General features: G+C 48.7%; 1 protein-coding gene across 1 annotated transcript in view; it reads right to left on the reverse strand.

The window, feature by feature from the left end:
• Positions 1-22,516, reverse strand: part of CNGB1 (cyclic nucleotide gated channel subunit beta 1) — a 95,410-nt gene that overhangs the window by 32,105 nt on the left and 40,789 nt on the right. The window contains exons 19-25 of the mRNA XM_054455090.2: positions 18,470-18,632; positions 9,957-10,064; positions 6,977-7,134; positions 5,684-5,839; positions 3,873-4,081; positions 2,731-2,781; positions 1,865-1,951 (exon numbers count right to left, since the gene is read on the reverse strand). Of these exons, the coding sequence (XP_054311065.2) occupies positions 1,865-1,951; positions 2,731-2,781; positions 3,873-4,081; positions 5,684-5,839; positions 6,977-7,134; positions 9,957-10,064; positions 18,470-18,632 (932 nt within the window). The remainder of the gene's footprint in view (positions 1-1,864; positions 1,952-2,730; positions 2,782-3,872; positions 4,082-5,683; positions 5,840-6,976; positions 7,135-9,956; positions 10,065-18,469; positions 18,633-22,516) is intronic.

Below are 22,516 nucleotides of genomic sequence, written 5' to 3' on the forward strand. Positions count from 1 at the left end.
TCTTATATCCTTCAAAGGTTTATTTATAAGAATAAAAGTATATTAATAACTACTTTTCTTTATTGAGCACCTATTATATGACTGGCATATGCCTTTTTTTTGTTGTTTTTTCAGAGACAGAGTCTCACTCTGTCACTCAGGCTGGAGTGCAGTGGTGCAATCATAGATAACTGCAGCCTCGAACTTCTGGGCTCAAGCGATTTTTCAGCCTCAGCCTCCTAAGTAGCTGGGACTACAGGCACACATCAGCACTCTTGGGCAATTTTTAAATTTTTTGTAGAGACAGGGTCTCACTGTGTTACCCAGGTTGGTCTCACATTTCTAGGCTCAAGTGATCCTCCTGCCTCAGCCTCCTAAAGTGCTGGTATTACAAGCATGAGCCGCCACACCCAGCCAGCACATACATTTATATACATTACCTTATTCCTTATTTACATATGAAGCATGTATTATCATTCTCCTTTGACAGAAATTGGTGCTCAGGGAAGTCCAGTAACTTGTCCAAAGCACACAGCTGGTATGTGAGAGAGTCAGCATTCCAACCCAGGCCAGACTCAGAGCTGCAAGCTCTCTCCTTATGCTATACCACCTCTAGATCTTTGGATTTATTTTTTGATATTTGAAAACAGTATTTATGAAGATTCTCTAAGGGATATTCCAGTTACCATCCATGTGTTCATTCTAATTCCAGCCATAGTTTAAACTGGAGGCAGAAAGAACGGGGGCTTGGATGGCTCACTCAAAGAGTTTTGTCCACTGAACGGTGTTCAATGTTAGGCCTGTGAGTTTTGCCCCCTCACTGGGGCCACCACGTGAACCAAGGTATGGATCTCACCTCTGTGTCTGGGGTGAAACTTGGCCTGTGGACCCAACCTTCCTCACTCTGATGTTTGGCTCTAAAGCAACCGCTGCAGCCTCTGGGAAGCTGGCATGTGTCAAATAAGAATGGTGCCAATTCCACTTTCCCCCTTCCTCTTGGCAGCCAGGAAGCTCAGAGGCAGCTTCCATGCTTGATTCCACATAGGTGTGCTTTCTTCTCATCAAGGCACTTGCACGCCCCCTAGTTTTCTCTGCCCTGTTTCTCTGGGTTGTTCATGTTACTGCATTTGCATTTCTTTGTAAATTCCCTCAGTATTGTTTTCAGAGAAAGGCACCAGGCATCATTTCAGGAGAGAGATGAATGTGATTGGTTGGCCAGCAAAATCCATCTGGGGGATCCTGAATGTTCTGAGTGGCTATCCACCCTGGTCACATGACAGGACCATGGCCAGCTGTGGCAGCCAGACCATCCTGGAGACTTTGGCTCTGCCCAGTGAGTGGCAGAAGGAACGCTGGAATGACACTGAGGCCTGGCCAATGATGAAACGGGTGTCTGGCTGTGCATTCAAATCCATCCCTGGCACTTCCTTGCTCCTGCGACCTAGGGCAAGTCCCCTAGCCTCTGCAAGCACCAGTGTCCCCATCTTTTAGACAGAGACCATCATAAAGCAGAAGATCCCCTCTTGAGAGTCTCTATAATCACTGAGAGCATAAACAGTGGAGACAGATGACCTGCATTCATATCCAGGCTCCACTCCCTCCTGGCTATGTGACTCTGGGCAAATTAGTTAACCTCTCTGTGCCCCAGTCCTTCATTTGTAAAATGCTGGCAGTAATACTACCTAACATGCAGCACCACAGAAGCACTAGCAAATTGTAATGAACTTTCCACTAAGACACACATGGAATAAATGCATCTCCCCTCAGGCCTTCCCTCGAGGACGCTCCCCTCCCCAGTGCTGCTGGGGGCAGACACAAAGATGCCAGTGTCGGTGCAGAGCAGGGATGAGCTAAAGGCCTGGGGTGGTGGGCCCAGCAGTCCTACCTTTAAACAGCGGGGCAGGCGGAGGAGGGGGTTCACACCGACTTTCAAATAGAGAAAATCCAAGGGCAGGAGGCTGAGCAGGTCCATCTGAAATCCCAATGGGATACCACAGGGGTAAAACAGATGACCCCAGGGTTGGGGGTGAGGGGGGTGAGAGGCAGAGTCTCTCCCTTCCATGGAAAAGTGAGGTCAGAATGCCCCAAGAGAGCTTAAAACTAGAGGGCAGAAGGTGTCCCACCAACAAGCCCTTGTTTGGCTTCAAAGCCCATGTTGCCAGCACCGAGGGCAGCTTCATTATCCCCAATAGTGGCTGCTGTGTCATACAGTAGGGGCAGGAGTGGTACAGACACACTGAAAGGTGGCTTCTGGCTAGGCACGGTGGCTTATGCCTGTAATCCCAGCACTTTGGGAGGCCGAGGTGGGCAGATCACTTGACATCAGGAGTTCAAGACCAGACTGCCCAACATGGTGAAACCCTGTCTCTTCTAAAAATACAAAAATCAGCTGGGTGTGGTGATGCACACCTGTAATCCCAGCTACTAGGGAGGCTGAGGCAGGAGGAGCACTTGAACCAGGAGGCAGAGGTTGCCGTGAGCCGAGATCACACCATTGAACTCCAGCCTGGGAGACAGAGTTAGACCTTGTCTCAAAAAAAAGAAAAGAGAAAAAAGAAAGGTAGCTTCTGGGGGCCACCCAGCCTGTGCTGGTCTCCTGGGGTTTGTGGCTTGGAGTACACTCCCACAGGGACAAGCATCCCTCCGTGTGACAGAAACCACATCTCATGAGCCCCCCAGGCACCCAGGGCCCACTGAGGCACCCCCTTCTAAAACCCCGCAGGCGCTAAAACATGCACGCCCGGCACACACCTTGAAGCGGTGAGACTTCAGGTAATTATTTCGCATGTCCTTTTTGTCCGTCTGAAAGAAAGGGAATAATGAGGGTGAAATGACCTTACAGCTTAATCTCTGACCCTGTGGGGAGCAATTTTGAAACTTCCCCAGGAATCCCACCCTCAAATGAGCATAATAGCCCAAGGACCATCTGAGCCTTGGTGAAAGCCTTGAGTTTTATGGGTGGAGAGGCCCAGCCCCCAGGGAGGAAGGATTTGTTCTGGTCACCCAGCTAGATCCTGATTTCTTGGGTGGAAAGCGAGGACATTAAGCTTATTCTCTCTGCCCATTGGTCTTACCTGGACCATTTGCACATCTGTTTACTAAGGAATTGGTAACCACTCTGATCAGGCCAGAAAAGAGGTTCTCCAAGGAAATCTCTTTACTTTTTACTTTACTCTCTTTAAATCTCTCCAAGGAAAATTGTTTAGAGGCAAAACCTGAGCTCGTCTGCACACAGCAAAACAGGCACTGCCGGGGTGGAATTTTGGAAAGTGACCCACACTGGGAGACAGGGACTGTGTCTCCTGTTCCTGAGAGGTCACAGTCAGGGCCTCAGTTTCCTCCCTGGTAAGGCAGGGGTGGTGCACGGGGCTGGACCAGAGGACAGGGTCTCAAACTGGCCCAAGTAGGAGAACATCAGTGTGTTCTTTGCAGGACCCCTGGGAGAAGTCAATTGCCAGTGGATACCTGTGCTGAGCGCCCTGCATGCATCGTTTCTACCAATCCTCATGGCAACACTGGGAGGTGGAAGCTGTTACTAGCCCCATTCTACAGATGAGGAAACAGAGGCGATTCAGCTAGCTGTAGTGGAGGTGGGATTCAAACCAGGTACATCTTCACTAAAGACCATTCCCTGGACCACTTCTGTATCTTTGATTCTGTCAAGTGGTCCAGGAACTATTTCACCTATGAGCAATATCTGATGTGCATAATTTGAACGTATCAAAGGCATGCAAAATAAACAACCATGCTATTGAACAAGCACAGCAGCCATTCTTGAGATTTCCTTATTCACTTATTTTGTCATCTATGACAGCATCAGGGGTCAGTGCCCTGAAGGCTCTGGCTGAGCGGTCTGCCCCCAGTCACCCCAACACCACCTGCCTGTGACTCACAATGATGTCCCCGCCTCTGACAAACTGCAGGCGTGTCTGGAACATGGTGATGTCCAGGAAGTAGATGAGGTCGCATAGGTAATCCATCAGCAGCCAGAGGTGGATGTTGTCCGGGGTCTGGTAGGGGAAGGCCCAGCGCACGGGAATCAGCCAACAGTTCCAATTCCAGGCCATCACCACGAAGAACAGCCATAAGACATACATCAGGTCTGTGGGGAAGATGGACGGGGATGCTAGAACATCAGCCAGGCAAGGCTCTTCACCAATTGGATCAGGTGGGGTTTTGTTCTTTCTACATTTCTACACTTTCCTTCAACTACTACATGTGGCACTTTTGTAAGAGTGTGTGTGTGTGTGTGTGTATATATATATATATATATATATATATATATATATATATACACACACACACACAACTCTCTGCTTTAGGAGCCAGGCACAGTAGCTCATGCCTGTAATCCCAGCACTTTGGGAGGCCTAGGTGGGAGGATTGCTTAAGCCCAGGAGTTTAAGACCAGCCTGGACAACATAACAAGATCCCCATCTCTACTTTAAAAAAAAAAAACAACTATCTGTTTTAAAAATAAATTACTGCTAATCCCTAATAAATCAGAGTACTCTCAGGAGGGAATATGCTGGTATTATAAGATAATAGGCAGCTAACTAGAAAACCCATTTGCTTTTATTCTTCTTTAATTTTTTCCCAAAATGTATTTTCTGCCTCAATAAATACAGAATAGTAAATAGTGCATGAAGGATGGACAGATAGATGGACAGACAGGTGAATGCATAGATGGATGGATGGATGGATAGATGGATGGGTATTCCAGATCATCTGGTTATTATTTATTTATTTACTATTTTTGTAGAGATGAGGTCTCACTATGTTGCCCAGGCTGACCTTGAGCTCCTGGGCTCAAGCAGTTCTTTCACTACAGCCTCTCACAGTGCCGGGATTACAGGTGTGAGCCAATGTACCCAGCCCACCAGGTTATTCGAGAAATCCAGTGGACACCAGGGTTGAAGTCCTGCCCCCCAAATGTGTGACCTTGAGAAAGTCCCTCTCTGGCACCTGCCCTCTTCTGAGAAATCACAAGAGAAGGTCAGATAAGAAAGGCAGGGAGTCCTCTGTAAACTCTAAAGTGCTATGCACATTTGAAGTGGGTTATTTCTCAGGAATATGAAGTGGGCTTAAAGGGAAGCAAGAGGAATTCACACTCCTGCCTTTTTTCTGTTCAGAGCAGGAGCTCTAGGAAAAGGCCAGCATGACCAGAGTGGAAAAGGACTCGGCCAAGAGTCAGGAGTCCTGGGTCTGCACTAACTAGTTGCATCTTTACCCTGGCTGACTTCTCTGTGCCTTAGTTTCCTCATCTGTAAGATGGGTGTGATCTTATGTTCCTATTCCAGGGACTTTTGTTGTTGTTGTTTTTAAGACAGAGTCTCACTCTGTCACCCAGGTTGGAATGCAATGGTGCGATCTTGGCTCAGTGCAATCTCTACCTCCTGGGTTCAAATCATTCTCCTGCTTCAGCCTCTCGAGTAGCTGGGATTACAGGTGTGCACCACCACACCCAGCTAATTTTTGTTTCTTTAATAGAGGCAGGGTTTCATCATGTCGGCCAGGCTGGGTTTGTTTGGAGAATCAGGCAAGAAACTGTGAAATGGTTTGGAAAAGTATAAAAGATCATGAACCCAGGTCGTCTGTGGCCTCCCACCCCACCTCTTGAATCCCCTGACCCTCTCCCCATCCCGCTCCCACTCTTCTGCCCTCTCATGTTACACAGTGGGAACACCCATTCCCCAGGACTCACTGGTCAGCGGGTCAATGCTCTGGGGAAACTGGTACTTCTTCCAGGGGCGACGTTTGAACTTGCAGCAGAGCATGTCGCAATAGTGCTCCTCTTCCACTGGCTCGGCTTCAGCGGGCTTTGTGTCTGGAGCTGGCTCTGGGGCTTTCTTGGCTGGGGCTGTGGGATGACATTGGTGACCATCTGAACCAACCCTGAGGCCCACGTAGAGGATGAAGAGAGAAAGGTCCCAACTGCAGACCCTGGATCCAGATCTGAGAGGACCCTGGCACCATTATACAAGCTACTGCAAGCTGTGTGTGCAGAACCCAAGGCGCTCTCCTGGAGTGAACTCCACAACTCCCTCATCAACAGCAACAGCAACCTGGGTGCCCACCCAGAAATTCTTACCAACTACAATCTGGAACTGCTTCTCAGAAGCTGCCCCAAACGAGTTGTTTCTGGACTAGCTGGATGTTTTGGTGTCTGCTTGTGTGTTGTGCTTAGACCCCCTTTGTTCCCTCTGATGGGATGGGGACATTTTGTATCCAGTGTTCCCAATACCCATGGCTGGAATGCTGAAGGGCCTAACAAAATCAAGAAAGTTTTGCTCCAGGTTGCTGAGAGGGAATCTCAACTCCTTCATCTCTAAAAACAGAGACCAGATGGGATCACAGCCTCCCTGTGCATCTATGATGATACTTTTGGTCTAGGGATTGGCTCTTATAGGTTCAATATGGCTATGTTTTCCAACTTCAAGACTGTGACATCAGGCTCTGCATGGCCTGTTGTGGGCACCATGATTTCCAAGATACAACCTTCCTCTGGAAAGATCTAAAAAATCTCCCTGACAAGAGATCATGTGTCTTATTTCCTCCTGATACCTTGAAAGAAAAGAAAAATTCGGGTAGCCTCAATAAGAACTTTCAAGGCACTGACATCTCTGAAAAATAGGACTGCCTAGTTCCAGAGCAGGCTATGCACACAATCTCAGTGTAAGATCATAAGATACATTTTGGGGTGGCACCACCCACCTACCAGTAGGAAAGGGACAGAAGGGTCAAGGAAGGCACTTGCCCCATGGGAGAGAGGGCCGAGTGCAAGTGAATTGTTGGTCAGAACTTTGATCTTTTTCCCACCCTTGGGTACATATCTCAACCTGTACATATGGATCCCAAATCCAGAGAGTAGGGATCTGGGCTTCTCTCATGGACCTCAACCATTTCCTTGGGGCTACCCTTGCCATGAGTTGACAGGGGACTTTGGAGGCCCCACCCCATCCCCGGCCAGGTAGGCCCCCTCCGGCTCCAGACTCACAGGGCTTGGGGCTCTCCTCATCAGAGGTGACGTCAGGGTCAATGAGTTTCTCCTTCACTTTCTCTGTCCGCTCCTTGAAGAGCTTCACCAGCTCCTGGAGCCGGTCGTTGATGATGGTGCTATTTGTGCTGGCCGCGGAGGCCGCACGGTCCTGGCCGCTGTGGGAACATCACCCAAAGCTGAGCAGGCTGAGCCGGGAGGGACCCGTGCGCCCCCAGGCCAGAGCTGTGCAGCGTCTCTGTCCCACCTTCTGGCAGAGCCTGAAGGAGGTAAGTCCTGCCCCCGTCTCCTTCTGACATCAGAAACTACAGACCCACTGTAATCTCCTAGAAGGAAATTCAGTCCGGGAATAATGCCCAGGTGTTCTGGCCCAGCTTTAGGAAAATGTACCACGTAGGCTCTGATTCAGATGGGCAGTTCTGGAAAAAGCATGACTCCACTTGTAATTTAGGAGGAAACTCTTGGAACTCAGTTTAGAGTTCAGCAAAATTGGGCTGTTCATCCCAGTGCAGGGTTCACATGAGATATGTGTCCAGGGGCAGAACAGAGAGGGAGCAGGCCTACTTTTTTAGGCTTAGAATATAACTGGTGGAAAAAGCAGTGCAGATACATTCTATATCCCTTTAACTTACAGGAATTAAAGTTTCTGCACTGTCAGCAAGAGAGAGAGAGAAACAGAGAAAGACAGAGAATGAATGAGTCTGCCTAGCATTCAACTTAGCGTGGCGCATGTGCCCTGGGTGCGTTGAAGCAGGCCTGTGAATGTGCTTTCTTTCCTCTGAGTGGCCTCACTGAGATCATCTTGCTGAGCTGAATATCTTTTTTATCTTTTTTTTTCATATATTAAGACACAGAAACTGCAGTCAACTACTCTTTTTGAGCTCAACTGAGGAAGCCGGGCTGGAGAAAACAAGTGTGGGGCTCTTTTTTTTTTTTTTTTTTTTTTTGAGATGAAGTTTCACTCTTGTCGCCCAGCTGGAGTGCAGTGGTACGATCTCGGCTCAGTCAACATTCACCTCCTGGGTTCAAGCAATTCTCCTGCCTCAACCTCCCGAGTAGCTGGGATTACAGGCGCACGCCACCACGCCTGGCTAATTTTTGTAGTTTTAGTAGAGACGGGGTTTCACCAGGTTGGCCAGCCTGGTCTCAAACTCCTGACCTCAGGTGATCCACCTGCCTCGGCCTCTGAAAGTGCTGGGATTACAGGCGTGAGCCACCGTGCCCGACCAAGTGTGGGGCTCCTAATGAGAGCTGGCATACAGGTGTGGCGGAGACATGAGCTGCTCCCCTACACTCATTCTCTCCTGTAGTGCACATTCACTGGGATACAGCCACCCAGCCAGGGACCACGTACCAGGCTCTCGCTATTGGAATGTGAGCTCTCAGACACAATACATGCAACTAGGGGCTTCCTTGCTGAAGACAGACCTGGAGTTCTCCCTTTCTAGTGGTGACCAGTGGGACATGAGAAGGCACATGGAGAAAGTGGCAGAGCACTGTCATCTGGGTCCCTAAATTATTGCATGGAGCAGAACCTTCTGCTGACCTGATGCATGCAACTAGTGAGATGACGATGGTATATGATACAGTTCCTTAAGCCACTCAGCCTTTGAGGTCCATTTGAGGTCCAGCAGCCTAGCCTGCCTAGCTAATACATGGGTCTCCAAGTTGACCTCCTTAAGAGTTTTCAAGAATAGGTTTTCTCATTATACCTCATTTCTGCCTTCATTTCTGATATTAAACCCTAACCCTACCCCCACCCTACCTCATAAAATGTGAGTCCACTGCATGCTGCAGTGGGCAACTGGACTGAGGGTGGCATCGGAGCTTCTTCTTGCTTATCTTTTCTAACTTTACACAGCTCTGTTAAGCATAAACTGCATGAAATTGTGGATAGAAAAAAAGACTGGAAGGAAGAACAAACGCCTACTGTCTCCTGTGACTCATCCAGGAGTCATGGCCAAGGACTGTGATTGGGGATTCCAGGCAGAGCCCAGGGCCGGGGTATTCGCCATCCACCAGAGCTTCTCAGATCCTTCAGGAAGAAACCTCCCACTGGCCCAGCCCTGGGGACAGTTTGATCTCAGAGACCCAGGTCCCAATGCCATCACAGTGGTTTCTCTCTTTTTTTTTTTTTTTTTTTTTTTGAGATGAAGTATCGCTCTTGTCACCCAGGCTGGAGTGCAGAGGTGCGATCTCAGCTCACTGCAACCTCCACCTCCCAGGTTCAATTGATTCTCCTGTCTCAGCCTCCCAAGTAGCTGGGATTATAGGCATGTGCCACCACACCCGGCTAATTTTTGTATTTTTATTAGAGACAGGGTTTCACCATATTGGTCGCAGGCTAGTCTCAAAGTCCTGACATCAGGTGATCCGCCCACCTCAGCCTTCCAAAGTGCTGGGATTACAGGCATGAGCCACCATGCCCAGCCGTCATCATAGTGGTTTCTAAACGTTGTTCTGCAGGCAAGCTGCACCACATCGCCTGGGGAGTTTGGAAAATGTGAACTCCCCAGGCCCCCTGTCTGCAGCTCTGATCCAGTGCAGCCAGGCAGGGCCAGGGAATCTTTTTTTTTTTTTTTTCTTTTTTCACAAACTCCCCAGGGCAGAACCCACTGGAGATCCTGGTGGTCCTCCCTGTCGCCACTGACCTTTCAGAAGTTCAGCGGCATAAGCCCTGCTGGCAGCTCCCCTCAGCCTCTCCTTTACAAGGGGACCTCTGCCTAGAGATCCCTCCCTCTCTGAGTGCTGCTGGCCGTGGACACAGCTGGGCCCAGAGGCTGAGCCCACTGGATTTTATAGGACTCCTAGGCCAGCCAGAAGCAGGCTGGGCAGGAGACCGATCCTGACTTACTGCTTGGAAGCCACTGGCAAAGTCTGCCTTGTGATAGAAGGTTCTAAAAGCATCCACACTAGCCCCCCCACATCCCCCAGCCTCCCCCTAGTCTTTCAACTTTCTGAGACCCCAGAGGGGTCTCACTCAGTGTCCTTCGGGGTGGTGGGGTCGGACCAGGCAACCATTGGGGACTCGGCTGGTGACAACGCCTTGAGCTCTTCAGCCTCATCATCCTCAGAGGGCAGCTTCTTCCTGCAAAGACACAGATGTGGAAGGGGCCTTCAGCAAAGGCAGAGGCCCCAGGGAGAAGTGTCATGACTTCGATCCCTAAAGATCACCTACAGCCAATTCCTAGATAGAGGATGAGGGGCGGAGCATGAACTTCTGAGTCCTCATTTGCCTGGAGGGAGGGAAAAAGGCAGAAGAGAGGGGTATAGCCACTCTCTAGACCTCAGTCTTCCCATCTGTTAAATGGCTTGGCCTAAAGGTAACAGCACTGGTATTGCACCCCAGTCCTGCCTCTTACCTGTATGTGGCCTCAGCAAATTACTAAAACATGCTGAGTTATCTCAGTTTCCCCCTCTGTAAAATGGGATTAAATCTACCCAAGTAAACGAGATACTTATCACTTAGTTCTCAGCTTAAACTTCCTTCCCCTCTCCTGTTCCCTGTCTAAAGTCACCCACCTCATTCCCCTCTACTCTCTATCACACCACCTTTTCAGCTATCAGAGAAGCCATGGAATCCAGTCTCCAGCTTACAGTGTGACCTTAGGAAGTCCCATCCCCTCCTGAGCCCCAGGCTCCTTATCTGAAGAATGAGGACTAAATGATCCTGGGGTCCTCCATCAGTCAGGAAGTCCAAGTCTGCCATGGAGTACCTCATTCTGGAGCCATTAGTGTCTTGGCTTATGGTGTCTAGATCTGAAATCCACCTGAATTTCAGAGACAAGAAGGTTCTTGCCCAACCTGCCTCTGGCCTGACATCAGCAGGTTGGAGCCTGGGCATCTGACTTGGTGGAAGAGGTGCCTTTGACACTATTTTATGTTGGTATCTTAGGGGCTAACTCTCTGGATTTTCCCACCCTCTGTTCCAGCAGTGAAAATGAATTGGTTTACTGAGGAACGCAAAAGCCTGGGAAAGAAGAAAAAAGATCAAGGGAGAGAAATTCCTTAATACCACCAAGAAAGCAAGCTCCAGTGTTAGAGAAAGAATCCTGTTTAAGATAGAGTAGAACTAGCTGATGTAGAAACACAAAGATTGTGTCTGGAGGACTCCGCCCAGGCCAATATCTACCAATAGGAAGAGCATTTCCTATGTCCATGAATGAAGTCCTGGTGGAGAAGAATGGTCATTCTTAGTGACTTCCATTAGCATTTAAAACACAGAAGGCTGAGTGTTAGCACATGAAACCAAGAGTCTGGGGACACGGGTATGCATGTCACACATGAAAGCATATGTGTTAGCACATCAGGATGAGCATCATATCAGTCAGCAGCATGAAGACGAGAGTTTAGGACTTGACATGGTTTGGCTCTGTGACCCCACCAAATCTCATGTTGAATCGTAATCCCCTGTGTTGGCAGTGGGGCTTGGTGGAGGTGATTAGATCACGGAGGCGGAGTTCTCATGAATGGTTTAGCACCATCCCCCCTTGGTACTGTACAGTGAGTGAATTCTCACGAAATCTGATTGTTTAAAAGTGTGTGGCACCTCCCCACTCTCTCTCAGTCCTGCTCCTGCCATGTGAGAGCCTGTTTCTTTTGCCTTCCACCATGAGTACAAGCTCCCTGAGGCCTCCCCAGAAGTAGATGCTGCCATGCTGCCTGTACAGTCTGTGGAACAATGAGCCAATTAAACCTCTTTTCTTTATTTTTTATTATTTTATTTATTTATTCATTTGAGATGGAGTCTTGCTCTGTCATCCAGGCTGGAGTGCAGTGGTGCAATCTCGGCTCACTGCAACCTCCGTCTCCCAGGTTCAAGCAATTCTCAGGCCTCAGCCTCCCAAGTAGCTGGGATTACAGGTGTGCACCACCACACCAGCTAATTTTTTTTTTTTTTTTTTTTTGTATTTTTAGTAGAGACGGGGTTTCACCATGTTGGCCAGGCTAGTCTCGATCTCCCAACCTCAGGTGATCCACCTGCCTCAGCCTTCCAAAGTGCTGGGATAACAGGCATGAGCCACCGCTCCCGGCCTCTCTCTTTTCTTTATAAATTACCCAGTCTCAGGTATTTCTTTACAACAATGCAAGAATAGACTAATACAGGAATTGAACCTGAGTGTACCAAAAATGGGCATAACATGGTAATACACATAGCTGAATCAGCAGGAGAAGCTTGGCTGTGGAGACATGAAAATAAAATGCAAGTCAGGAGTGGTAGGACTAGCAAATGGTTAGAGGCTGGGCCCCTGCTGTGAAGACCAGGCTGCAATTGCTACACTCAACAGGGCTCTCCTCAGCCTTGGTGAACACAGGGCAGCCTTGCTTCGGTCTTTAGCTGTGACTCTGTGAAAGTAAAATGGTGGAGCTGACTTCCAGAAAATAGGTCCTGGGACCTTAGTTTCTCAAGGGAAGTTCATGATTACTTTTTTTTTTTTTTTTTTTTTTTGAGATGGAGTCTCGCTCTGTCGCCCTGGCTGGAATGCAGTGGTGTAAGCTCGGCTCGCTGCAACCTCCGCCTCCCGGGTTCAAGCAATTCTCCTGCCTTAGCCTCTTGAGTAGCTGAGATTACAGGCAGGTGCCACCATGCCCAGCTAATTTTTGTATTTTTAGTAGAGACAGGGTTTCACCATATTGGCCAGGCTGGTCTCGAACTCCTGACCTCAGGTGATCCGCCTGCCTCGGCCTCCCAAAGTGCTGGGATTACAGGCATGAGCCACCGCCCCCGGCCATGATTACTTTTTACCAGGGCCTTCACTTCCGTGAGGTTTGATCAGAAATGGAATCCACAGGCAGGGAGCTTCACCTTGGGACCAAGCCTGACAAGGATCTTTAGTGATTAATCTGCAATTCCCTGCAGAAGCTGAAAACTCCAGCCAGTCCCAAATTCCACCCTTTCCCCAGCTGGAGTGTCAGAGGAAGAAGCCTCTGAGAACACACCCTGGGGCCAAGCCCTAAGCTGCCCAAACCTGCTGACATCTGCACATCTTCCGAAGAAGCTCACCTCAGCAGAGGTTCCTACTCCAGCCCCTGAGGGCCAATCAGAGAGCTGGGCAGGAGGACACTGGGGCAGGGGTCACTGAGGCCATCACCGTGCAGACGCAACACTCCACTGGGACCCAAACCTGAGTCTGCCAGGGTGCTAGGCCAGCGCTCTTCCCCAGCCTCATCACCTTGACTCAAGATTGTACCACTAGGGTTTCTAGGGGGATCCAGAGGGAGGGATGTGTGACATCCACCTTGATTCCAGAAGGCTCTGAAATGATCCTGTTGCCTTCTGCCAACTCGCCTAGGGTGGCAAAATTCATGGATTCACTTTTTTCACACTGTAATTAACAAGAACAGCCCCACACAATAAGATTGGGGCCAAAAATCCCATTGCTGGGACCCAAAGTCCATCCTCCTGTGCCCAGCACAGGGCACTCTCCTGAGCCTAGAAAGTGCACACTGCCGCCGGATGCTGTTGCTCACGCCTGTAATCCCAACACTTTGGGAGGCTGAGGCGGGCAGATCACTTGAGGTTAGGAATTCAAGACCAGCCAGCCCAACATGGTGAAACCTCGTCTCTACTAAAAATACAAAAATTAGCCGGGTGTGATGGCAGGCACCTATAATCCCAGCTACTTGGGAGGCTGAGGTAGGAGAATCGCTTAAATCGGGGAGGCAGAGGTTGCAGTGAGCTGAGACCACACCATTGCATTCCTGCCTGGGCAACAGGCAACAAGAGTGAAACTCCATCTCAAAAAAAAGAAACAAAACAAAACGAAACAAAAACCACAAAAGTGCAAGCTGCCCCAGAGAAGCCAGAATGAGGGCCTAAGCTGGCAGCTCCTGGTCCCCCAGCACTGCCTGTGTCTGGCCCTGTGCTCAGTACCTTAGGGTGCAGTAGCTCGTTAAATTCTCACAATTCTAGTAACCAGGTGGTGTTTCTTTCCTCGTGTTACACGGGGAAAATGGAGGCCTAGGGAGGTTAAATGACCTGCCTTAAGACCCACGTCTTACAAGTGGTGCTCTGGGATTCACTCCAAGCCACGGCCTTAAGCTGGAAGGAGGGCCTTGCCCAAGCTCCTCTGTGGCTTTTTGGCTCCCAATGTTCATTCTGTCCCTGCTCACAGTCAGCCCCACTGCCCTCGGCCTCTACAGAGAGGCAGGCCTCAGAACTCTCCCCTCTCAGGGCTGGGCTCAGGCAGAGGTTTCCCATCCCGTTTCTCATAGTCACAGTCAACCTGGCACTTGCTTGTTTATTTGGTTACTTGTTCATTGTCTATCTTGGCCCCTCTAGAATGTCAGCCCCACAAGGGCAGGCCCCTGTCAGGCTTCTCGCTCATGTATCCCCAGCACCCAGGGCAGAGCCCAGCACATCCAGATGTTCAGTATATGCTTGCAAATACATGAATGACAGGGACAAGAGGAGCCTCACAGGCCCAGCTCACAAGCAGAAGGCCAGAGGCTTAGATTCCAGTCCCACATGATCTTGGTCCCCTCCCTCCCCTAAATACGCCACCCCCTACCCAGCCCAGCCTGCGTTGCTTCCCTGCCCATATAAAGGGAACAGGGGTAAATGGAGCAGATGTCTACAAGTGGAGCCATTTCTGGATCCCTTAATGGGCTTTGTACATACTTCAGTGAACTAAACATAAGAACTGATGAAGTTGTGAGCTGTACTCCAAGGCTCAGTGAAACTGTGTCTCTTTTCTCTATGTTAAGACCTCACAGCCCTCAGTTTGCTACACCTGGCCATCTCCACTCTGACAGCCTTCTGACCTCAGCTGAGCAATTACTCAGGAGCTCATGGATGAGAGCAAAAATTAACTAAGAAGAAAGGACCATCTCTCCATCCAGCCAGTGCAGAAGAGGCACAGACAGCCTCCCTTAGCTTAAAAAGCACTGTCCTGCCCTTGGCAGTTTGCCTCCAGCTGTACACAGAGCCTTCTCCCAGGCACCTGGCTTGAGTTGTCCAAAAGTAGCTCTAACCACTCAGCAACAAATTTATCTGAAGAGGTGTAAAAATGTGCACCACCTTGACTAGGAGTGTCACTCTTGAGAAAGGAGCCTAAGGGCAGAGAGCAGAAGACCAAACACGTGATCATGGTGCCATTATGGATAGGGCCCAACAAGAGGAGATTTGTTAAGTTCATTCCGGCACGTGGAGCTGGAGGAATACTCAACAGCCATCGTAAGTGAGCATTAAGGAGATAGCCCAGCAATATGGAAAAGGGTTCATGGAATGAGACAGCACCATAAATTGGATCCCTCCTCCAATTAAAACCATTCAAGACCATGCGCCTAACCAAGGCATAGAGGAGAATGCAGAGCAGTAAAAACACCATCTTGGATGGTGGGATTGTAGATGATTATTTTTCTAGTGTTCTGTGGTGTTTCCATTATATTATCTATTATCTTTTTTTTTTTTCTTGAGACGGAGTCTCACTCTGTCACCCAGGCTGGAGTGCAATGGCATGATCTTGGCTCACGGCAACCGCTGCCTCCCAGGTTCAAACGATTCTCCTGCCTCAGCCTCCTTAGTAGCTGGGAAGACAGGCATGTGCCACCATGCCCAGCTAATTTTTGTATTTTTTAGTAGAGACAGGGTTTTGCCATGTTGGCCAGGCTGGTCTCAAACCCCTGACCTCAGGTGATCCATCTGCCTCTGCCTTCCAAAGTGCTGGGATTACAGGCATGAGCCACTGTGCCCAGCCCACATTATATTGTCTAATAATACAATGGGCGGATGACACTGAAAGCACAGGTAACAAAAGCAAAACATAGACAAGTGGGATTATCTCCATCTAAAAAGCTTCTGCATAGAAGGAAACAACAGAGTGAAAAAAAAGCCTGCAGAATGGGAGAAAATCTTTGAAAATTATATATTTGATAAATAAAAGAAACCCCTACACCTCAATATGAAAACAAACAAACACATTACCTAACTAAAAAATAGGCAAAGAACTCAAATAGACATTTCTCCAAAGAAGACATACAAATGGCTGGCAAGAATATGAAAAGCTACTCAACATCACTAATCATTGGGTGTATTAGTCCATTTTCACACTGCTATAAAGGACTATCTGAGACTGGGTAATTTACAAAGGAGAGAGGTTTAAGTGACTCACAGTTCTGCGTGGCTGGGGAAGCCTCAGGAAACTTACAATCACGGAGGAAGCCAAAGGGGAAGCAAGGCACATCTCACACAGCAGTGAGAGAGAGAGAGAGAGGGAGAGAGGGAGAGAGAGAGAGAGGGAGAGAGAGAGAGAGGGAGAGAAAGAGAGAGGGAGAGAAAGAGAGAGAGAGAGTTTTTCTTTTTAATTTATAAAGAAAAGAAGTTTAATTGACTCACAGTACCATAGGCTTAACAGGAAATACAACTGGGAGGCCTCAGGAAACAAACAATCATGGCAGAAGGCAGAGGGGAAACAGGTACATCTTCCCATGACAGAGCAGGAGAGAGAGAAAGAGCAAATGGGGAGGGGCCACACATTTTTAAATGCCAGAAGTGCCACAGTTTTAAACCATTGGATCTCGTGAGAACTCACTGTCATGAGAACAGCATGGGGAAAACCAGCCCCATGATCCATTCACCTCCCACCAGGTCCCTCCCTTGACACATGGGGATTACAATTCGAGAGGAGATTTGGGTGGGGACACAGAGCCAAACCATATAATCAAAGAAATGCAAATCAAAACCACAATGAGATACCATCTCACATCTGTTAAGATATCCATGATCAAAAAAAAAAAAATAGAAAATAACAAGCATTGACAAGTATGTAGAGAAATAGGAAAAATGGTACAGTCACTGTGGAAAACAGCATGGTGGTTCCTGAAAATATTATAAATAGGACTGCCATATGATCCAGTAGTCCCTCTTCTGGGTGTTTATCCAAAATAATCAAAATCAGGATCTCAAAGAGATATTTGCACTCCCATGTTCATTGTAACACTATTCACAATGGCCAAGAGATGGAAACAATATAAATGTCCATCAACAGATAAATAAAGAAAATGTGGGCTGGGTTGGCAGCTCACACCTGTAATTCCGGCACTTTGGGAGGCTAAGGCAGGTGGATTGCTGGAGCTCAGGAGTTTGAGACCAGCCTTTGGCAACAAACTAAGACCCCATCTCTACAAAAAAATAAAAAATTAGCCGGGTGGTGGCACATGCCTGTAGTCCCAGCTACTTGAGAAGCTCAGAAGGGGAAATGCTTGAGCCCAGGAGGTTGAGGCTGCAGTGGACCAATATCACACCACTGCACTCCAACCTGGGTGACAGAGAGAGATCTTGTCTGAAAGGAAGAAAGCAGGAGAGGGGAGGGAAGGAGAGGGGAAGAGAGGGGAGGGGAGAGAGAGGGGGAGGAGGAGGGGAAGGAGGGGAATTTTCTTTTCCTAAAAAGAAAAGAAGAAAGAAAAGAAAATGTGGCATATCCATACAATGGGATATTACTCAGCCTTAAAAAAGGAAGAAAATCCTGTCACATGCTACAATGTGGATGAATCTTAAGGACATCGTGCCAAGAGAAATAAGCTAGTCCCAAAAAGATAAATACTGCATGATTCCACATATATGAGATACCTAAAGTAGTCAAGCTCATAGAAACAGAAAGTAGAATGAAAAAGCAGAATGGTGGCCGCCAGGGGCTGGGGTGGGGTGAAGGGAAGAATGGGGAGTTGCTGTTCTATGAATATAGAGTTTCAGTCATGCAAGATGAAAAATTCTAGAGATGTGCTGTAAAATAATGTGCATATAGGTAACAATACTGTACTGTACACTTAAAATTTAAGAGTTTTTTTAAAAAAAGACTTGGTGAGTTATAATCATATGCAAGTTTTAATAAATAGCATCCTATCAAAAATGAAATAAAATAAAATGAGGAGGTAGAAATTAATTCTGTAATATTTATTATATATTACTATATTATTTATTTATTTTAAATTTAAAAAGTTTTTTTTATTTTTTGAGACAGAGTCTTGCTCTGTTGCCCAGGCTGCAGTGCAATGGCACGATCTCAGTTCACTGCAACATCCCAGGCTTAAGCAATTCTCATGCCTCAGCCTCCCGAGTAGCTGGGATTATAGGAGTGCGCCACTATTCCTAGCTAATTTTATTGTATTTTTAGGAAAGACGGGGTTTCGCTATGTTGGCCAGGCTGGTCTTAAACTCCTGGCCTCAAACGATCCACCCATCTCAACCTCGCAAAGTGCTGGCATTACAGGCAGTAGCCACCGTGCCCCGCTATTACTATATTATTTATTATATTACTCCTTCTAACTTATAGCTGAGGGCATTTGGGACAGGGCCTCCCATGAGAGCTTTTATAAGAGACCTAAGCCAGGAGTTAGGAAAACCAGGAAGGGGCATCACAGTCCCACTTCTGACACCAACTCGCTGTGTGATTTTAGTCCAGCTGCTTCTCCCTCTGGCCTCAGTCTCTTCATCTGCCAAATAAACAGGTGGCACAGTGCCGAGAAAAGCCCAAGAGAAGCATAAAAGGTAACCTGTGTGTCCCCGAGGCTGAGCTTGGGACTATGAGGGTGTCTGATTTGGCAGAAGACGGTGGCGGCAACACGGGTGAGGGTGGATTCTCTTCCGCCATGAGGGGGCAGCTATCAGCATCGGTATCTTCCACCTGCACTTCTGGGTGCTGTTTCGTGGCAGGCACTGGGGGAGAGGAAGGAGAGGAGAAAGTCAGAGAGAGACAAAAGCCGGGTCCCAGGAGTCTGGCTGTGTTCTTGAAGAAAACCACAGAAAGCATGTTTGGAGGGGACTCTGATAGCTTCACTTCCCAATGGGGCGCACAGAAAAGCTCCATGCAAGGGGTGCAAGAACGTGGTGCCTGGGGTCCTCTGAGGGTCACAGCCACCAGCCCAGGAGCCACGAAAGAAGCCACAAAGCCACAGAAGCCACGGGAGCTCCCCTACACAGCCTGGAGCCCAGCTCTTCTAGCTCTCAAAGCCCAGTTTGGTTTCCCTGCACTTGAGCAAGCTCCAAGAGCTGAGGCAGTGGCAGTCCCCAGAGAGGACATAGGGGAGCCAGAGTCCTGGCGCCCGGCCTAGCACAGCCTGAGTCAGCTGCTTCCCCTCTCTGAGCTTCAGCTTCCCCATCCCAAGTTAGGGTGACCATGCCTTCCCAGGCCTGTGGGGAGGAGCCAGAAGGCACAAGTACTCACATTCTTAAAAGATTCTTTTTTTTTTTGAGTCGGAGTCTCGCTCTGTCTCCCAGGCTGGAGTGCAGTGGTGCAATCTCAGTTCACTGCAAGCTCCTCCTCCTGGGTTCATGCCATTCTCCTGCCTCAGCCTCCCGAGTAGCTGGGACTACAGGCTCCCGCCACCACGCCCAGCTAGTTTTTTTTTGTTTTATTTTGTTTTTTTGAGACGGAGTCTTGCTCTGTCACCCAGGCTGGAGTGCAGTGGCACAGTCTCGGCTCACTGCAAGCTCCGCCTCCCGGGGTTCATGCCATTCTCCTGCCTCAGCCTCCCAATTAGCTGCAAATACAGGCACCCGCCACCATGCCCGGCTAGTTTTTTGCATTTTTAGTAGAGACCGGGTTTCACCATGTTAGTCAGGATGGTCTCGATCTCCTGACCTCGTGATCCACCCGCCTCGGCCTCCCAAAGTTGCTGGGATTACACGTGTGAGCCACTGCACCCAGCCAAGTCCTCACATTCTTTTTAAAAATTATTTTATTTATTTGTTTGTTTTTGAGACGGGGGGGCAGGTCTCACTCTGTCACCCAGGTTGGAGTGCAGTGGCACGATTGCAGCTCACTGCAACCTCTGCCTCCCAGGCTCAAGTGATCCTCCCAGCAGCCTCCCGAGTAGCTGGGACCACAGACGCACACCACCATGCTCGGCTAATTTTTGTGTTTTTGTAAAGATGAGGTCTCACCATGTTGCCCAGGCTGGTCTCGAACTCCTGAGCTCAGGTGATCCGCCTACCTTGGCCTCCCAAAGTGCTGGGATTACAGGCGTGGGCCACTGGGCCCGGCTGTCCTCACATTCTTGAAGAGCATCAAATGGAGACATTTGCAGGGTCCCTCCAATCAAGGGTAACAGACTGCGTAGTGTGTGCTACTCCCTATTTGGGTAACTGCTTGGATATGTCCTTGTTCTTGTACATGCCAGGGGCCCCCAAATTCATCAGCTAGCCTGACTCTGGACCTCTGAGAGGCCCTGTACTGTGTCCCACATTCTGAGAATCAGGTCCTCTCCAGGGAGCCTGGATGTGGCCCTACCTTGGGCTCCATCACCCACCTCAGGGACTGTAGGGACAGGTCTGCCCCAAGTCCAAGCTCAGAGGATACTGAGAGTCTGGGATAGTATTCCTCCTTCTCCCCCACACCTAGGGGGGTCTACCCAATAGCAGCTGGGCACAGGTGTGGGCACCAGCAAGGCAGGCAGGGATATACCCCTCAAAAGCGGGAAGCGGGGAGATTTTGAAATAATTATATATGTGCTTTTTCTTTCTTTCTTTTTTTTTTTTTTTTGAGATGGAGTCTCGCTTTTTCACCCAGGCTGGAGTACAGTGGTGTGATATCGGCTCACTGCAACCTCTGCCTCCCAGGTTCAAGCCATTCTCCTGCCTCAGACTCCTGAGTAGCTGGGATTACAGGCCCCTGCCACCACGCCTGGCTAATTTTTGTATTTTTAGTGGAGATGGGGTTTCACCATGTTGGCCAGGCTGGTCTTGAACTCCTGATCTCAGGTGATCTGCCGGACTCGGCCTCCCAAAGTGCTGGGATTATGGGCATGAGCCACCGCACCCAGCTGATATGTGCTTTTTTTCAAATGGCCTTTAGGAGAAAAGCCGGCACTCTGTTAAATTGCTTACACTTACTCTATAGTTTAATGGAGTGAACCCTAAATCCTCTGGAGAAGAGGGTAAGCAGGAATGGAGAAGTTGTTAAAAATGTAAAGGGGGCCAGGCACAGTTGCTCATGCCTGTAATCCCAGCACTTTGAAAGGCTGAGGTGGAAGGATCCCTTAAGTTCAAGAGCAGCCTGAGCAACATAGCAAACCCCCACCTCTACAAAAAAATACAAAAATCGGCTGGTCATAGTGTTCCAGCTACTTGGGAGGCTGAGGTTGGAGGATAGCTTGAACCTGGGAGGTCGAGCCTGCAATGAGTTAAGATCGTGCCTACTACACTCCAGCCTCGGCGAAAGAGCGAGACCCTGTCTCACAAAATAATAAAAAATAAAATAAAATGGAAGTAATGTTCTTACTACAGCTTCTCACTACCTTGTCTGTAGCATCTAGAATCATCATGTACTCTAGCACAGCTAGATCAGCCCTCTGTGTCAATGTGTCCCTGGGAACATTTTCCCAAGTGTGGGGCTCCCAGAGACTGGGGAGGACACGAGATGATCTCAGATGGTACGGACAAGGCAAAAGATAACCTAGAATAAGAATGTTACTCCCAGTCGGGCGCGGCAGCTCACGCCTGTAATTCCAGCACTTTGGGAGGCTGAGGAAGGAGGATGACCTGAAGTCAGGAGTTTGAGGCCAGCCTGGCCAACATGGAGAAACTCCAACTCTACTAAAAATACAAAAATTCCCCAGGCCTGGTGGCATGTGCCTATAATCCCAGCTACTCAGGAGGCTGAGGCAGGAGAATGGCATGAACCCGGGAGGCAGAGCTTGCAGTGAGCCGAGGTCGCACCACTGCACTCCAGCCTGGGTGGCAAAGTGAGATTCTGTCTCAAAAAAAAAAAGAAGCGGAGGTTGCAGTAAGCCAAGATCGCACCACTGCACTCCAGCCTGGGCAACAGAGCAAGACTCCATCTCAAAAAAAAAAAAAAAAAAAGTTACCCTCTCTTTTAGTGAATACCCAGAGAGGAAGTCTCAGGTCAGTGCCACTGTGGCCTTAGAGCCTCTCTCACACAGCCTAATCCCACTTGGGGCTAAGAGAGCAGGCCCAGCTTCGAGCCTTCAGCAGGCCCATCCGTCTCATTAGAAAACAGCAACACCATTGTGTTTTCAGTGTATTTGAGGTTATTTTTATTTATGCCTCTGTTTATGGCAAGCAATGCTGGTTTTCCATTTGAATAGTAATAAAAACTTTTCCTATTTAAATATACTTAATTAAATAAAAAAGAGAATCCACTGGAAGAAAAATAGGAAGCAAATAAAATTAGAGTTGGGGCCGGGCACAGTGGCTCATGCCTGCAATCCCAGCACTTTGGGAGGCTGAGGTGGGCAAATCACCTGAGGTCAGGAGTTCAAGACCAGCCTGACCAACATGGCAAAACCCTGTCTCTACTAAAAATACAAAAATTAGCCTGGAAAGGTGGCGCACGCCTGTGGTCCCAGCTACTCGGGAGGCGGAGATTGCAGTGAGCCGAGATGGTGCCACCAGACTCCAGCCCGAGCAACAGAGCAAGACTCCATCCCAAAAAAAAAAAAAAATAGAATTGGTACACATTTAGCAGTTATCAGGGAGTAGCCTGTGGCGGTGGGAGCTGGGGGATGCTTTGCGGTCTTTTTGTTTTGTTTCCTTTTTCTTCTTCTTTTTTTTTTTTTTTTTTTTAAGCAATTCAGCATCCT

This window comes from Pongo pygmaeus, chromosome 18 (genome assembly GCF_028885625.2).
Source record: "Pongo pygmaeus isolate AG05252 chromosome 18, NHGRI_mPonPyg2-v2.0_pri, whole genome shotgun sequence".
NCBI classification, from domain to species: Eukaryota; Metazoa; Chordata; class Mammalia; order Primates; family Hominidae; genus Pongo; species Pongo pygmaeus.